This window comes from Vanacampus margaritifer, chromosome 10 (assembly GCF_051991255.1).
Source record: "Vanacampus margaritifer isolate UIUO_Vmar chromosome 10, RoL_Vmar_1.0, whole genome shotgun sequence".
Taxonomy (NCBI): Eukaryota; Metazoa; Chordata; class Actinopteri; order Syngnathiformes; family Syngnathidae; genus Vanacampus; species Vanacampus margaritifer.
This window is the reverse complement of record NC_135441.1, coordinates 4,752,501-4,769,509: the sequence shown is the minus strand read 5'-3', so window position 1 is coordinate 4,769,509 and position 17,009 is coordinate 4,752,501. Positions and strand designations below refer to the sequence as shown.

At 38.3% G+C, this 17,009-nt stretch overlaps 1 protein-coding gene across 2 annotated transcripts in view; it reads right to left on the bottom strand.

Moving 5' to 3' along the window:
• Positions 1–2,258: 2,258 nt before the first annotated feature.
• The window catches only part of fbxo38 (F-box protein 38), a 33,149-nt gene continuing 18,398 nt past the window's right edge, over positions 2,259–17,009 (bottom strand). The window contains exons 9-21 of one of the 2 annotated variants that reach the window (XM_077577918.1): positions 16,220–16,390; positions 15,996–16,138; positions 15,487–15,748; positions 14,461–14,625; positions 14,121–14,306; positions 12,526–13,140; positions 12,237–12,337; positions 6,758–6,860; positions 6,433–6,599; positions 4,980–5,125; positions 4,567–4,670; positions 3,522–3,635; positions 2,259–3,446 (exon numbers count right to left, since the gene is read on the bottom strand). In XM_077577918.1, coding sequence (XP_077434044.1) covers positions 3,268–3,446; positions 3,522–3,635; positions 4,567–4,670; positions 4,980–5,125; positions 6,433–6,599; positions 6,758–6,860; positions 12,237–12,337; positions 12,526–13,140; positions 14,121–14,306; positions 14,461–14,625; positions 15,487–15,748; positions 15,996–16,138; positions 16,220–16,390 — 2,456 coding nt within the window. In that variant the 3' untranslated portion in view covers positions 2,259–3,267. The remainder of the gene's footprint in view (positions 3,447–3,521; positions 3,636–4,566; positions 4,671–4,979; positions 5,126–6,432; positions 6,600–6,757; positions 6,861–12,236; positions 12,338–12,525; positions 13,141–14,120; positions 14,307–14,460; positions 14,626–15,486; positions 15,749–15,995; positions 16,139–16,219; positions 16,391–17,009) is intronic. The other variant, XM_077577919.1, reaches the window with a different exon arrangement.

Genomic DNA, 17,009 nt, shown 5'->3' with positions numbered 1-17,009 from the left:
ATGTGGTAAGTCAGTTGTTGTTAGGTCACCTAGCAAACACAAGTTTGGAGATAAAGGTATCCTACAGTCCAAAATAGCGGAAAGTTTTTCTAAGACTTTAGTCCAGAAATACATAACCGGAGTACATAACCATAAAGCATGAACATAAGTGTCTGTAGTGTTTTGTAAGCATTGGAGACAAATGTCGGAGTCTGAGAGTCCCATTTTCTTCATCATATATTGAGTAATGTATGTTCTGTGAATAATTTTATATTGGATAAGTTGTAAATTTGTGTGTTTTGTCATTTTAAATGCGTTTTCACAAACTTGAATCCAAAAGTCAGGTTCCGGTGCTATAGACAAGTCTGTCTCCCATTTCGAGATGGGTAAAGACATTTTATCAGTATATGAAAGTAACTTATATATTTTTGAAAGTTTTTTTGTTGTTGTCGGAGAAAGCTTGTTAATATCTTTAGCTAAAACAGGCGGTTGGAGCGTACCCCGAAGTGTTGGAATTTTTTTCTTTATCATATTTTTAGCTTGTAGATAATGTAAAAAATTTCCGTTTTTTATATTGTATTTTTGGAGCAAGGATGTATATGATATAAACATATTATCTGAGAAGAGATGGTGGAGATGTGTAATTCCTTTCTGCTCCCACACAGCTAAATGAAACGGTTAGTTGTTAAGTTGAAAGTCGGGGTTATGCCATAGGGGAGAAAGTCCACAGGGCTCCACTTGGGCTTTTGTCAATTCTAGTGCCTTCCACCAGGCAGTCACGGTGGCGGAAATCATTGGGTTTTTAAACCAATTATGACGCTTAATCGATGTTGTAATAAAGAGTAAATCTCGAAGTCTGAGGTTATTACAATCCTTCTGTTCTAGTTCCAACTAACAGTTAGTGTCTCTGTTGGGTTGTGCCCATAGAACGATATATTGTAGCTGGTTAGCTATATAGTAGTACATAAAATTTGGTGCCTCTAGACCACCTTTGGATTTACTTTTCTGAAGAGTAGATAAACTAATCTTTGCTTTTTTTTTATTCCAGTAAAATTTTGTTACGGCTGAGTCCAACAACTGGAACCAAACAACTGGCTCGCAATTTTCAAATAAATATCATTCACCCTAGTCTTGACAGCTTTGTACACTGGAGAGCAAATAGCAAACAATAATCCTATTAAGGTTGCATCAACGTGTGGTTTGTAAAAGAAAAAAAAAATCCACAAATCAGATTAGGTGATTTTCAAACAGTGTAGAAATGAGGTAGCTGTTTTGTGTCAAAGGAAGTTCAATGACAAGCAAGCGCTGTGGGCAGTTTCACTCTGTTTACATTCACTGACAGCAGCCGAGCAGTCTGCTACACTTGAGTGTGTGTAAGTCTTGTCTGTCCTCCCAAGTTGTCAAAGCAGGAAGCACAGCGATTAGTGGCGTGGAAATGAGAACAACGTGTACAGGTGTTACATCTCTGGCTGCCAGAGGCTTCATCTTCTCTGCTCTGTAACTCGTCTGTCATTTCATTTTTGCTATTATTTGAGCACAAGCTGTGGCAGCCAAAATTCCATGGTCATGTGCATGTAGTTTGCCCGCTCACACTTTGCGCTGTTTTCTCAAGTCATGGCATTGTAAGTTTCAGAAATGAGTAAGATTTAAGTTAATTTGTTGAAATATATATTTACTTAAACATTTATGTTTTAGGAATTATTATGTAACCATTTATATATATATATATATATATATATATATATATATATATATATATATATATATATATATATATATATATATATATATATACTGTATATATATATATATATATATACAACCAGCTAAATTGACGTATTGTATCGGTTGTTCTCATTCACCTGCATGTACCTAAAGATTGCAAGCTCCTGATTGGTTCGTGATGGTTACGGTGTCTCTAAGAGAACACACTTCACAAGCCTGCCACCACGTTACGTTCACAAAGTCCTTCTTTGGGTATCCGTAGCAGAAATATGGCAGCAAAACATGTCAGCCTCCTGTAAGCTGAGGCGCGATTTATGGAACATAAATAGCTTTTGCTAGACATACAATTATATAAAATGTATGTTGATATAAATCTTTTTTTTCTTCTTCTTCTCCATGTATTGTTTTTTTTAAAAAACAAACATTGAAAAAACAAAAAATTGTACTGTCACTTTAAAAAGAACTTATTTTCCAAATGATGGGCTTTTGATTTATATTTTGTCAGAGTAACTGCATGTTGTATCAGTATATGTGACAAAAAGACAGGACATTCATTTACTGCTGATTTTTATTTTTCATAATGTGAAATAACCTTTTCTTATAAACATATAAACAGCATGAAGGAACATGATTATCTACAATGTCTGTACAACTGTTGGTTAACAAAATAAAAGCTAACAAAAAAAAATGTGCAGGGCTGAATGCATTTTTTTTAAGCTGTCCATTCAGTTAATTGTTTCATTTGTTGACATTTATGAACGATCCCCACCAAAAAGCTTTTTGCTCATTTGACTGAATTCCACACTGAAAATCTAACAAGCCCAACTGTGTAAAAGCCGTGTGCATAAGTTGCAAAGCAACTTCATGTAAAATGACCTCCTGACCCATGACACCAACTGACCAGTGTAATCAAAGCGCTGGAAGTACTCTGGAGAGTTTGGGGTGGGCTGTGGGGAAACTCAAGGTATTCAACAAATCAAATTAAAAACCGATCCAATGTTATTTGCAATCATCACCACCCAGGTGCCGATTTGGGAACTATTGAGGCACAGGCAACAGTCAATTCAAGACTTTTTCCTTTGTCGTGCATGTAATGCACCTTGTAAATGATCATTGTAAAGCCACTTTAAAAAAATGTCAACTTGGGCACCGATATTTTCATAGTGGAAATGTGTCTGAAAAGAGATCAGACTGACAATAGGAAACATCTACCCTTAAGAAACTTCCATGATGAATTTTGAAATACCTAAATAACAAAAAATGCACACACGTAACATATCCAAAAATATTGGAAGCCATACTTATAATACTTGAATGCGTTTGTAAACTTCTCTTTAGGTGCAATGGAATACTGTGGCTCGAATGAGAAAAAGAGGGACCTGATGCAAGCTTCTTGAATGCAAAAGGAAACAAACTGCTCGGACAGAAGATTTCATTATTTGGAGTCATGTATTCAAAGTGCCCATTTCTCTGTCTAATTCTCTTTGGCCCCGCCCACACAAGCTTGGACAACACAGTTGATGACATGCTATCATTTCCCAGATGAAATGGGAGTCTTGTGTCCTAAATGTAGTCGTCGTCCACAGGTTCGCCCGGCGTGTCACAGTGATGGAGGAAGAGGACCACGACTCGCTGAAACACGCCTCTTTTGCTCTGACGCCGCTCCGAGATCTCCTCCCCGATGGTCTCCATGCAGATGTCGGCCGACAGCTGACCCTTCCGCCTCGGGGCGTAGATGGTAGCTAACGCACGACACAGCATGAGTCAAAGGTATGAATATTTCATCCCGTTTGAAATAGGAGAGACGCGACACTCACTGCTCTCGTCGTCCTCAAAGTCATAGCGGGCGTAGTTGTTGGCGTCGGCTGCTCGCAGCGTCCTGAGCCAGGGGAAGTCTGTTATCATGCTGTAGGGGGCGCCATCCAACAGACCTGAGCGTGCCATGGAGGTTACTTCAGGTCAGGTCATCGTTGCATGGAATACATTTTTCAGACTGACCTTGTGTGGTGTGTATGAAGACCTCCCCAATTTGATCATAAATGTTAACATGTTGAATTGACTGATGATGTATGACAATGGGAATCAATCTTTTAAAAATAATTGAGATTCTATCCATGTAAAGTGTTTCTACAACTAAAGAAAAAAAAACATACTGGTGTTTCATATCTTCTGATGAAGCAAATTTTGATTGTTATTGTTCACTAAGATTGTATTCTTGATACAACTTTTGTTTATTTACACTGTTCTGTGACTCATTCAAACCCCAAAACGTGTAAATGTTTTTTTAATATTTTGTCATTCAGTCCCAAAAACATATTTATATGTTGTTTTTTTTTAAAAATGCAAGAGCATACAGAAGGCTTTGATGCAGCTTCTGATGTGAAGGGGTGGCTTAAAGCAATGGTAGTTATTACAAAAACGGCCAGAAGGTGGCAGCAGAGTATAAGAGATCAGCTAGGGCCATGTTGCAACAAGCTCTTTTTGACAGTGTTTTCAACAAGTTTGTGAATAATGATGAAACTTAGCGATATTCTAATGCTTATTGCTGCAAAATAGAAACAGAAAGAAAACAGATACAATTATAGAAACAGATAGAAATATACTTTTATTCCTGATGAAAGAAGAGACTTTAATCTTTCTTTTGGTAGGTTCCATGGTTTTTTATAGCAACAGAACACAATATTCTATGGCCCTTGCAAAATCAGTTTGACTGGATTTTGACTGATTTTGCAAGGCCCACATAATATTGTGTTCTATTTGCCCAAAAAAACATGGAACCTACCAAAAGAAAGATTAGAGTATTTTCGTATTCGTATCCGTTTCCGTTTTGCTGCAATTTTTTGTGTGTTTAGTGTGTTTTACCCTCAAGCGTATAAATGTCTCGGCCCCAGGGGTATTTAGGGTACGTCTTCACATCCTCTTCTGTCCGGGTGGCCTCTGGGAAGAACTCATACTTGATTAACTCCCTGCAAAACACACGCACAAAAAGAGTGAATATTACGGCTACTGTTTAAGCAATGACTGAAACGTGCTTAGAAGTTGCAAGTATGTAACGTCAGAGACACAGGTAGGCTATATGTTAGCATAGTAACTGCTGCCATGGCAACACCAAAGACCCTGACACTTGCTAAACTTTGTAACTGGATTTAAATTACAGGCAGGTCCAAGACCAAAATGACAAGCATTTCACTAATTGGAAAAAATGAAGCGGTCTTTTGCTAATGAATGATTATTAATATTTTTGTTTAAACAAAATGAGGATGGATATGACTCACTGGCTGATGTTGGCGATGGTGTCCATCCAACTGCGAATGCGGACCTTGTTGCGTATATTTGGAGGATTGCTGAACTCGTGAACTATAGCGATGTGATAGGGATAGGGACCCTGGAAGAGCTGACGTTCCAACGCCACAGAGTCAATCTGAAGAGAAGGCTCATCCAGTTAAGCACACAGACGATGAAAGAAAGTAAAAAAACAATAGTAACAATTAGTGAATAAAGAATATATTCTGTACAGGAGTGTCAGGCGATTAACATTTTTTATCGTAATTAATCGTATGACAGCAATTGTTAACTCACGATTAATCCCAAATTTAATATCTGTTGTAAATGTACAATAAAATTTTTTTTTTTTCAAATTTTCATACTCTTGTTAACAAAAGTCGAGGGGAAATGTTAAACTAATAGAAATATGGCTGCATCTTTTAATCATTGATACAGTAATTTCTTAATAATCCATAAAATTGAGTTAAAATTATATACAAAAACGAGTGTGATATTGATTTGTGTTGGTCATTTTTCTGCCACTAGATGGCACAATTGCATTTGCAAGACATTGGTGACAGCTCAGTGCATTTTCCTTTTCATAGTAAGAGCTATCTTTAATCTTTAACATGAATTAACTTGTGAAATGTATGCACATTTTTAACTCATTTTACTCCCAGTCATTTTCACTGAAGCAACCCCCTTCGCTCCCAGCCGGTTTACTGGATTTTGACTGATTTTGCAAGACCCACAGAATACTGTGTTGTATTGCTATAAAAAACATGGATTCTACCAAAAGAAAGATTAGCATTTTCTTTCGTCAGGAATAAAAGTATATTTCTATCTGTTTCTATAATTGTATCTGCTTTCGTTTTGCAAGCAATTCGAATATAGCTAAGTTTCATCATTCAGAAATCTGTTTTGAACTGTGGGGGAAATTAGCTTTTTTCAACATGGCCTTTGTTGAGCGCTTTTACTCTGCTGCCACTTGCTGGCCGTTTTTGTAATTACTACCATTTCTTCACCCGTTCTCTGTAGTTCAGAGGCTGCATCAAAGCCTTCTGTACGCTCTAACATAAAAAAACAAGTAGAAAACGTATAAATGCGTCTTTGGGACACTTAAAACATTTAAAATAGAACTTATTTATTCGTTTTGGGGAGGAAATGAGTTACAATTGCAAAATACAACTTGAGTCCAGTCTCCCCCAAATATATGCATTATTATTATATTTATTACTGCTAAATTTTGACGTGTCTGCTGCGTTGCGATTGGAATTCCCCCAGTACAGGCTTTCCAGGATAAGGGGCAGTCAATCGCACGTCGCCCAAACAATTGTGGCGTTAAAGGAACTTTAAATGAACTCAAAATTAACGCACTAATTTTGACAGCCCTAATTCTGTGGTAAATGTATACCTAAAACGTATTCCATAATGACTGGAGTAGAGATAGCGCAGCATACCGACCTGGTGCATAGGACGCATGTAAATGATGCGGTTGCGCTCGGGAGGCATTCTCAGAATCTGATCCAGGACCTGTTCCATGTTCAGCTTCTTACATTGTGCATAGTCGAACCTGTTGACAATAGGAGCGCTTTCCACTTGCAGCTGCTTCAACACTCGACATCGGGTGGCTTTAGTACAAGAGGAGAAAGGAAGATTTGCTATTCTACAATAGAAAAAAGCATTCATAACTTTTTAAATGATGCACATTCATATTACAGTATTAGCAGGTCAAACCCTTGCAAGCCTTGTTGTCAAATTGAAGTTAATATCCATGCGTGTGCAGTACCGTGAATAAACATCATCTTGGGGCAGTCTTTCAGGACCAGGTCGGTTATTCCGCAGTTGGTCAGAGTGATGCCCACCAGGTTCTTACTCTTCAGAGTCAATACCTCAAAGAATGATACAACAGTTGTTTGTCAAATGCATTTTCAAACGCTTACGGTCATTTGCTTGTGGATATTATGCTGACAAAGCAATTAACACCTGACATGCCAGTCAACCTTTCAGTAGAAAAAAATAGTTACGACCATCTTTGGACATGTGCGTGGGACAGGAAATACCGTAAATACCTTTTCATCTGGAATTGTGGGCATGACTGGCACCATTTGCAAATGATCTCTGAGGTAAGAACCTAAACATACTGCTTTGACAGCACTTCAAGAAAAGTCAAGAAGGCTTGACTAAAAAGCTTTAAGCTTCAAGACCAGAATCTGTGTCAAATGTGGCACAAGATCATATTCTTTTGGCTAGTAACGTAACTGTTCAAGTCTTCCAACCATTCATCTTCCTTCAGATGCTTTTCTTTTTGAAATATTTAAATATTGTATGCTGCTCTTTTTGATTACATGTCAACGCAGTATGGGCAGATGAATCGAAATAAATAACTGAAATTAACTTATTCAGTACAGTAAAAAAGTATTTTCCCTCTTCTTAAACATTTACTCTTTCCCATAAATCCTTCACTTTTCAGAACAAAATCAAACAAATGAAACCATCAGACTCCAGTAAACATCAAATGCAGTTTTTAACGTGGCAGTGTGTAGAAATTTTGGATTTTTCTTCAACTAATAGAATAGTCCCAAGTAGTGTTCATTTCGTCAAACAAAAACTAAAAAATATTTTTGTCTACACACATTTTTCACTGGACAAAAACTAGACTAGACTAAAAACCCTCATTAATAAACAATAACTGGGACTAAATCAGTATGCATTTTTTGTCAACTAATGAAACGAGACAAAAATGTCGCTTACTTATTAAAGACGGGACTAAAATCTATGGACATTTTAGTTCACGAACAAAGACAAGATGAAAATTATGATTTTGTAAAACCCTGTCTCTGCTAATCTGTCAAGAACACACAGTGACACGGCCCCTTTCAAATCTTATCTGACCGCAAACTAATGCTGGCTATACTTACTAGCTTGTAGCCATCATAATTACTTATTGATGACGTACTGTAATTGTGTGTGAAGTTCTTTTTCATCAAAAAGATAAGAGAATATTTTATGTGAAGTAGTTTTAGATTAGATGGAAATATCTGATGACAAAAAATGGAAATGGGTAAAATGATTGTGCTGACTAAAAAACTAAGCTAAAATGTTGACTGTTTTTGTTGACTAAAGCTAGACAAATAAAATAAAAAATAAAATAAAAAAGTACAATAAAGACTAAAATGCTCGACTTATAGTATAAGTTAAGTTTTATAATAATAAAAACTAACAAGATAAATTCAAAATGGCCTAAAACAGACTACATTTAAAAATGGCTGATGAAATTAACACTACTGTAGTCCCAAGTTCAAAATGCGCACATTTTGAAGCACACGCAATACGGTACCTCAGAGAGACCACACTTTGCACGCCTACAACCACTTTCCTCAGCACAGGTGCAAGCAAACGACTTCTAGTATTTCCTTAAGAGATGAAGTAAGTGCATTGCATTTGTATCACATGCTGTAGTCATTGATCCAGCAAATTTGTGATCGGTAAGTTTGCAGAGAGATGATGGCCAAACTGTCAGTCTCCTGTAAGGTGAGGGTGCGACCCCATGTGATATAATTAGAGATTACTAGACCTACGATTACATTTTTTTTTAAGTAGGTTGTGAGAACTTTTTTCCATATTACTGAAATAGTGGGTTTCCAAAATGAATTATCATTTAAAAAATTTTTTTGGACACACTGGCCCTTTAAATGGTGATTTTTAATTATTATGGGGGGGAAAAAATTAAACGCTACCTGGCCCTGTGATTTTTGTCACTTGCACACACTAAACTTAGTAACTGTCTGTGTATGGCAGCAGCAACTGAAATCAAGCATTGGATATTATATTTTATCCCAGTCTTCTGTACTGTTGAGTCATGAACACAGAGGCGAGGAAGGCCTGGAGTTCTTTGGATGTTTTTCGGTGTTCTTCTGCGACCTCCTGGATGAGTGCTTTTGAGGTCATTTTTGCAGGCTGGCTGTTCACCACTGTCTTCAAATGTTTTCTCCATTTGTGAATAATGACTCGGACCATGGTTTACTGGAGTCCGGCAGCTTTAGAAATGGCTTTATAATCCTTTCCAAACTGATGAATGTCAATTACTTTATTTCCTAGAATTTCTTTGGACCGTGACATTTTGTTGCAGCATTTTAAAATCGTTTGGCCAACTTTAATTTGTCAGTGAGGTTCCATTGAGTGGTGTCTTGATCAAAATAATGAGGCCTGTGGTCAGGGACAATTTTTGCAAAAAATGCGTTAGCCACAGTTAATTCATGATTTAACATTGGGGGGATTCACACAGAGCCGGGTAGCTTTGAATAGTTTTTTCTCCCTTAGTAAATAAAATCTTCATTTAAAAACTGCATTTTATGTTTACTTGTCTGATATTTTCATTTTTAAACATTTGAGTGTGAAATTGCTCTTATATGAAGCTTGGCAGCAAATGCTGTCCTCTGCTGGTTGGAGTTAGACATTGCACCCTATTACTCTACGATAGTGGTCCCCAACCCCAACCACAGGACCATAAACTAAATTTAAGCGTATCCGCCAGATCAGGAATATACGTCAGCAACTGCAGCAACACCAAGGAGGTTGACATTATATGCAACAATGTTGTAGAGTTAAATTGACATCAAATGAAAGTGCCCAGGGGCTCCCCTTGCAAACGTCATGTGACCTAACAGGTGAGCCATAATGTTGGCAAGGAAAACCCGTGGGCACTTTGATGTCAATTTCAGTCACCAGCAGGTGGCAGTAGTGCATAAAATGTCACCCTCCTTGGTTGTCTGAAAACAGATGGATTAGTCTTAATTCTTATTCTAGCAACGCAACCATAATCTGAATACCGTGTTTAGACTATTATTAAAAATGTTTTCATGTGACTTCCACTTTAATACTTTTCTATCCATATATTTTTCACTTGTGTTATTTATGTTACTTCATATGTTGTGTACTCTCCGGTTTCTTTAGTTTTGGGTTAAGATGCTGCAGTTTAAAGTCAATTCAAAGTTAATTAAGATCGGATGATATCAAAACAATTTGTGATCCTTTTTTTTTGGCCATATAATTATAACAAAAATGCTGGCCTTCTGAAACATGTTTGTTCGTATGCGTTAAACTTCCGCTGCCTCCTGTTTCGTGGGTTTTGATCTGTGACCATAACTTTATGTATCACAGGTTTACCGCTCTATTTTTCAGGTTTTCTTGCCATTTTCTTTTTAAGTCAGACCAGTCAAAAAAAAAATATTAATAAACTGAGAGCGTAACTCATTGAATTGCAGCCATTTTAATTGGAGCAACCCCCTTCAACAATACCAGCCGTTTTACTGGATTTTGACTGATCTTGCAGACCCACAGAATATTGTTATGCTGCTATATAAATATGGAAGAAAAAATACTCTTCTTTCCTCAAAAAAAAGTGTTTCTTTTTCCGTTCTTTAGTTATCGGTGTTAGAATATAGCCAAGTTTTGTCAAAATTCCAATTCCTGAGAAAAAAAAAGTAGAAAAATAGCTTTTTGTAAAACAAAAATTTCAAGCACATCGACTTTAATACTACGATTTTTTCTTTAGTGACAGCTCAAACATCTAAGGGACATTTTCGTGCAATAAAACAACGTTCCAGAAAGTGCTTTTGATAACAAAATAACAGTTTATTGCACATAAAAATAAACAATTGACTGGTCTGAAACCAGCTCTGCCGCAGCATCCAGTCGTGACCGGCAAAACGAGCCGTTAACCCCGCGGATCATCGCTCGACGGTTGCTAGTTGCGTTTGCTCGACGAACGAAGCATCATTGACATGCAGCAACTCGATCGCCGCCGTTTTTGAGGATGCTTTTTTAAGCCAAATGGCAATCCTGCATGTTTAACAATTTTGTTCTGCCGATCGCTTATTTTCTACTTTCTCTCCGCTGCTCTTCAACACGCTAGTAGTTAGTTACTAAATACAGTGGACGCTCCCAGTCCCAATCTACACTTCCTGCTTCTCTTTTTTTTCTTCAACAAGATCCTTGGGTTATACTGGCTGATCTTATACTTGCTGCCACCTGCTGGCCGTTTCTTTTAAATAACATTGCAGTCAAGCCTAATCCTTCAGCCAGAAGCTGCGCCAGACCCTCCTGTACACTTTCGCATAAAAAAAGCTTATGACGTATTGATACGTCATATGTATTGAGAGGGTTAAACATAAGAGCTTGTTGCCCTCAAAACCCCCGTTCCCTCAGCGTGGGTGTGTTCGGAAAAACGCTCTGACCAAATATGCCGTTCGGTTATTCACAGCGCCACAAAATAAGAAGCCAGTGCATGCATTTAAAGGAAAAAATACAGCTTATTTCAGATATAATCGAAGCACCATACACGGTCTTTACCACGGCAGCGGACAAGAACAACAATGTGGCGGCTATTAACTACGTTAAAGTTTTTCTTTTTACAGTTACTGTATATCTTCAAACGGCTTAGCGGTACCATAAATATAATCTCTTGTTGCATTGTGCCAGAAATGAGCTTTTTTTTAAATCCTTGTTGTTCAAAATAAACCGGAAGTTGCCATGACTACTTCTTCTGCGTCTTCTTTGTAATTTAGACATTTTCTTTGCAATTTTGACTTAATACATATATAATCAGCAGCTCAGCTCAGTATTTATTTGTTATATTGTATTTTAAAAGCTAAACTTCTTAAGTGTAACAAGTGTTTAGAAGGGTGGGAACCATGTGGGCTGGGGTGGTCCATAATTGCCTAATAGAGGCATAAATTCTAGCCCCCCACCCCCCAAAAGTCAAACTCTACTTCGTGGAGTTCATTTATAGCGGGTAGTTTTTGGAACGTAACAAACGAGGGAACACTATAGCGTTTCTTCCTATCACTGGGAAAGTTTTGAAAAATCTGCTTCCCTTGTTCTCTTTTCCTTAGAAAAAGTCAACCCTCTACTGCACAATATGGCATGATGGTGACAGTATCCTCCACTGCACACTCGGGACGTCTCACCTCTCATGCCAATCGAGCTGTGGTGCATAGCAACGTAAACAACAGGAGGTGACATGCAGGGCCATGATATTTAATCTTTATGACAGTTCCAAACTGGAATGTGCTCACATCTATCACTAAGATATCATTTTACAAATATTTATATGAAAATCCCTTATAGGCCAAAAATATGTGCAAACTAGTTCATTGTGCGCCATTCGCAACCTCAAAATAGCGGCACAGTCATAAGCTAAGGAATCTCTTGTACTGTCACAGTGAAAACACATGAAAAAAAATGGTGTGTGTGTGTGTGTTTACCTGTATGTGGTCGTCCTCTGTCACCGGGTCTGAAGTACTAGTTGACTTGTCAGCCATTCGTCTCCTCCTTGTTGCTACCCGAGGCTTGCTTCTTGGAAGATCTACTCATACATAAATACACAAATGTTTAAAAAATTAACAAATAAACAGAAACATGCACCTAAGCAACATATTATCTTTATCAGCCATCTCGGGTCACATGATCAGATTCTTGTATTTGACGTAACCAAACTTCACAAGTGATCGAAGAGGATCTGGATCGATCTTTTTCAATTACTTGTATCATTACCTGTTTCAGGCATCAGGGGTACAGAGGACATGCGAGTGCAGGACCGGGTCAAAGGTCGTCTGGGTACGGAGGGATTCTCATCACTGGCCAAAGTTCGCTTACAACTTGAACGCTGAGCAACAGGCGTTCGTCTGTGTCTCTGACCCACTGGTTGCCCTGATGTCATGTTTTCAGCAGAACCTCTGGATTCCAGATGCGCTACACAAGCAGTGCCAGAGGTTTGTCTTACTCCAACACCCCTCGTACTATCGTCACCACGATGTGTTCCATTGTGGTTTTCTGCGTTCCCATTAGTCCTGCCTCTCCCGGTATCTCTGCCATGTACTGGGGCCGCCCCAGGTTCAATCACGCCCACACGTTGGTTCACCGGCCTTTCTGCTGCGCCGTCCTGCTGTTGCTTCACTGAGACCTCCCGTGATTCGGTGTTAACTCCTTTACTGCTTGTTCTCCGACTGTTCTCGGATGCGGCCTTCATGTCAGCCTTGATTTGTTCACTGGTCACCTGACAGCTCTTTTCACAGCGGCCCTCCGCCGCAGGAGTCTTCACCTGATTCGCCGAGGCCGACGTCGAAACAGGCACGTGATTGGTCCGCCGTAAAGGAGTCTTTCCTTTACCTGCAAACGCATAGATACATTAAGACTATGGTATAATATGGACACAATTGAATGATCGAAGCATAGACTTTTTTTGTATGGCCCATTAGATAGTCCAGACATTGTTAAAGTGGCATATATTAAAACTTTTAACTATTATGACTTGTCTTTTGCGTCAACAGAGGTTGGTGATGTGTAGATTGTGGTTTAGCATACAAAATTCCAGTTTATATTAGCATAATTGCTAAACTGGTTACAAAGTGGCTTAAACAAAGTCTATGTTTTGGAGTGACCATCACAAAGCCCTAGGGCTGTGCAATTATTCGAAATTCAATTACAATTTCAATTATTACACTCCACAATTACAATGTCAGCATAACCGTAAAAATAAATAAATATTAATACTAATTTTGAGTTGTTTTAATGTATACATTTGCAACTTTTTGAAATTTTTAAAACAACTAATACATTTTGTTCCATACAAAAGGAACTTGCATAATAATGGTGTTTCAGATAAATGTATTTGTCATAATATTTTTAACGTTAAAACATTTTCTTATTTTGTACCAAAAAATAAATGGCTGTCCTAATCGTGATTTCAATTGTTACCAAAATAATCATGATTAATATTTTCTTCATAACCCAGCCCTAATAGAGCCCTACAAAGCCCTGATCTCAATCCTATTAAAAATGTATGCCCAGACCATAAAAGGCATGTTTAAGCAAGCGGGCCTACAAACATGCCTCAGTTTTAAGGAGGAATTGGCCAAATTTTGTGTCAACTATACCAAATACTAATCGCATCTATGAATACTTGTCTCATTATTCTGGTATTTACAACTAATTTTGTCAATCCTAATCAACCTAAAACAGTAAAAGTTTAGTCTGATTTCATGTCAGACAGCGACAAAAAAAGAAGAAGTGTATACGTCTTTTAGATAGTATATGTAAACTTCTGGTTTTAGTTGCATTATCTAAGGAAAGCTATACTGTGCGGACACCTTCTGTGCAAGAAATAGTTTGCTGTGAACAGGACGCTACTGGAGTTAGTCTTGAAACTAGGCCTTCCTCCTCCTCCTTCTCCTCCTCCTCCTCCTCCTCCTCCTCCTCCTCACTGTCAGAGTCAGAGAGGACCTTGGGAATGGCAACACCAGGCCGTCTGCGCTGCTGGATCAAACCACTGGGACCTAAGAAGTGCAAAATGAATAGTCAATGAATAAACACAATTATTAATTTATTAAGTAAGAATTCAATGTAATCAGAATAATTCAATTGACAGTAATTATATTTAGGATTATGCCCGAATGACAAAAAAATAAAAATAAAATAAAATATATATACCAGCTTGCTCTTCATCACCATCAGGAGGCTGTGGTGACCCAGCAGGATGGCTTAGCCCTGCAACCTCACCACCATCTGCTGCCACTGCCATGTCAGCTTCTTTCTCTTGCTCAACCTGCATGTTCTCCTCATCATCCTCGACGCCGTTGACCTCCACTGGTGCTGCTAGTACACATTACGAAGAGTCATATTTTTTAGTTTTACTAATTGTAATAACTTGGGCACATATAGTCCCGTTATTGCACAAATCCTTTTTTTTAAACACATTTCAAGCACATTTTCCAAATATAAGTGTATTCTCCTGTCCAGACATTTGACACGCCCACCATGCGCAGGAATTGAAACGCCAAAGAAGCGTGATTCACTGACAAATGCAGGCTTCCTTTAAATCATGGAGAGAGAGAAAAAGAGAGAGCAATGATGATGACCTGTTAAATCAGGAAGATTACCGAATGAACAATACTAAACTCTCAGGAGAAAAGAAAAAAAAAAAAAGAAAAAAAATCATGGAAATATCAGGGCTCCAGACTGCCCCTAAATGGTGGCATTTTGCTCCTAAAAAAAGCGCAACAAAAATGTTCATCTTCTTGCGCCAGTGTAATCACTTAGTTGCAGAACTAGCTAGCATCAATGGCTAAAGCCAAACTGTGGCAGGGTTTTTATTTTCTGGACCTGGATTTGCCATCTCTGTTTATCAGTAATACTGCATGGTGAAAATTACTGGGAGGAGGATTTACTTTGGAAGTTAATTTATAGTGTGTGCCTCTAAACCTTCTACTTGCGCCCCTAAAACTGTGCTCCTAGTAAAAAATTTTAAAAAAAAGTTAGTAGAAAATCATCAAACTTTGCTGAAGATTGATAACAAGCCTGTGCATTTGAATCACGTGTGTTGGAGGAGGGAAACATTTAAAACATGCAGGATAGTGGCCCTCAAGGATCAGAGTATCTCACTCCTGGTCTTGGACATTGTTTAACAGGTATATTATATTGGCTGTTCAACTTTCTGGAAATGCTGATGGGACTTACCATTGTGCAGCAGCTGTTGGTCTTGTCTTTGGATGTTGTAAACAGGTGGAGGTGGTGGAGGAGGAGGAGGAGGAGGAGGAGGAGGAGGAGGAGGTGGAGGCGGAGGGTGTGGAGGAGGCGGAGGAGGAGGCGGCAGATTGGCCTCGTTGTTGTGGTGATGGTTGTTGTTATTGTTGTTGTCATTGTTGGAGTTTTGGTTGCTGACCAGAGCCGAGGACACACCAATACCAGTTCCTGCACTCAGGCCGACTCGGGCGCAGCCCTGAAAAAAAACACCACAATGAGCATAAGAAATGCAAGCGTGTTTCACCAAGGAGACCAAAACCATTTGCCAATTAAAGTCATTTTTAACCCCTGGGCGTTATTTTATTTTGAAATGGCTTGGTCAGAACCAACAAAAAGCCAAAAAATGGTCAAATAACGCCCAGGGGTTAATGCTGCATTTCTAATTATTTGCTAGTAATACACGTATATGAGTAAAATTAGGATTAGTAAGAAAACTGGCGTACCTTTGGTGGTTCTCGAAACATCTGGTCCAGGCATATGAACTCTAAACTGGGCAGTGCTTCTATGAACTGGGAGAAAGACTCCAGTTTGATAGCATGACAGCGTACTAGAGTGAGATCAACAAGTCGGCTCCATCTGGACTGATCTGAGGATACAAAACAGTATTAGCACAGTGTTCTACAGGACTAATGTGAAAAGAAAGTTTCACAGAAAACTGTGCATTTACCTGTAATCCAATGGTGAGGATTATGAAGGTGAGGACAATTGTAGATGAGCAGATATTTGATATTGCTGAACACCTCATTCACAACTTTAATGCCGATGTCAGTGATGATGCCTGGGTTTTCCACCACATCAGCCAGGCCATATTTCACCAGCTCCGAATTACTCATTTTACCTATAGGTGAAAACACAAATTATTTTCAATTACCAACAAAAATGAAGAACAGAAAATATACACATGTGGACAAAATTGTGACACCCCTCTGGTAATGAAACAAAAACCCACAGTTGTCAAAATTTGGATCTAGAAAAAATAATAATAAAAGTTTCATAAAAATTAACCAATTAAAATTAGACATTGCCTTTGAATTATGGGTCAACAGAATGATTCAAAAAACAACAAACAAAAACAATTGTATCACTAGAAAAGATTGATCATAATTTGACCACAGGGACACGTTCAATCAAAATGTGTCCTCTAATTAACATCACAGGTGTCTTCAAACTTGTAATCAGTCAATCGACATTTTAAAGGGTGGCAAGTAGTCACTATAAGGTCTGGCGACATGCTTTGTACCACATTAAACATTGGTCAGAGGAAACAACGGAGAGTATCGTCTCAGGAGATTTGTCAAGGTAAAGACTATAAGACCATCTGCAAGCTGCTTCATATTCATTTGACTACAGTTGTACATACGTATTATTCACAAACGTAAGATCCACGGGACTGTAGCCAACCTCCACTACATGAACCATGACGTGAACCATTATGTACAATTAACAAAGGGGTACCA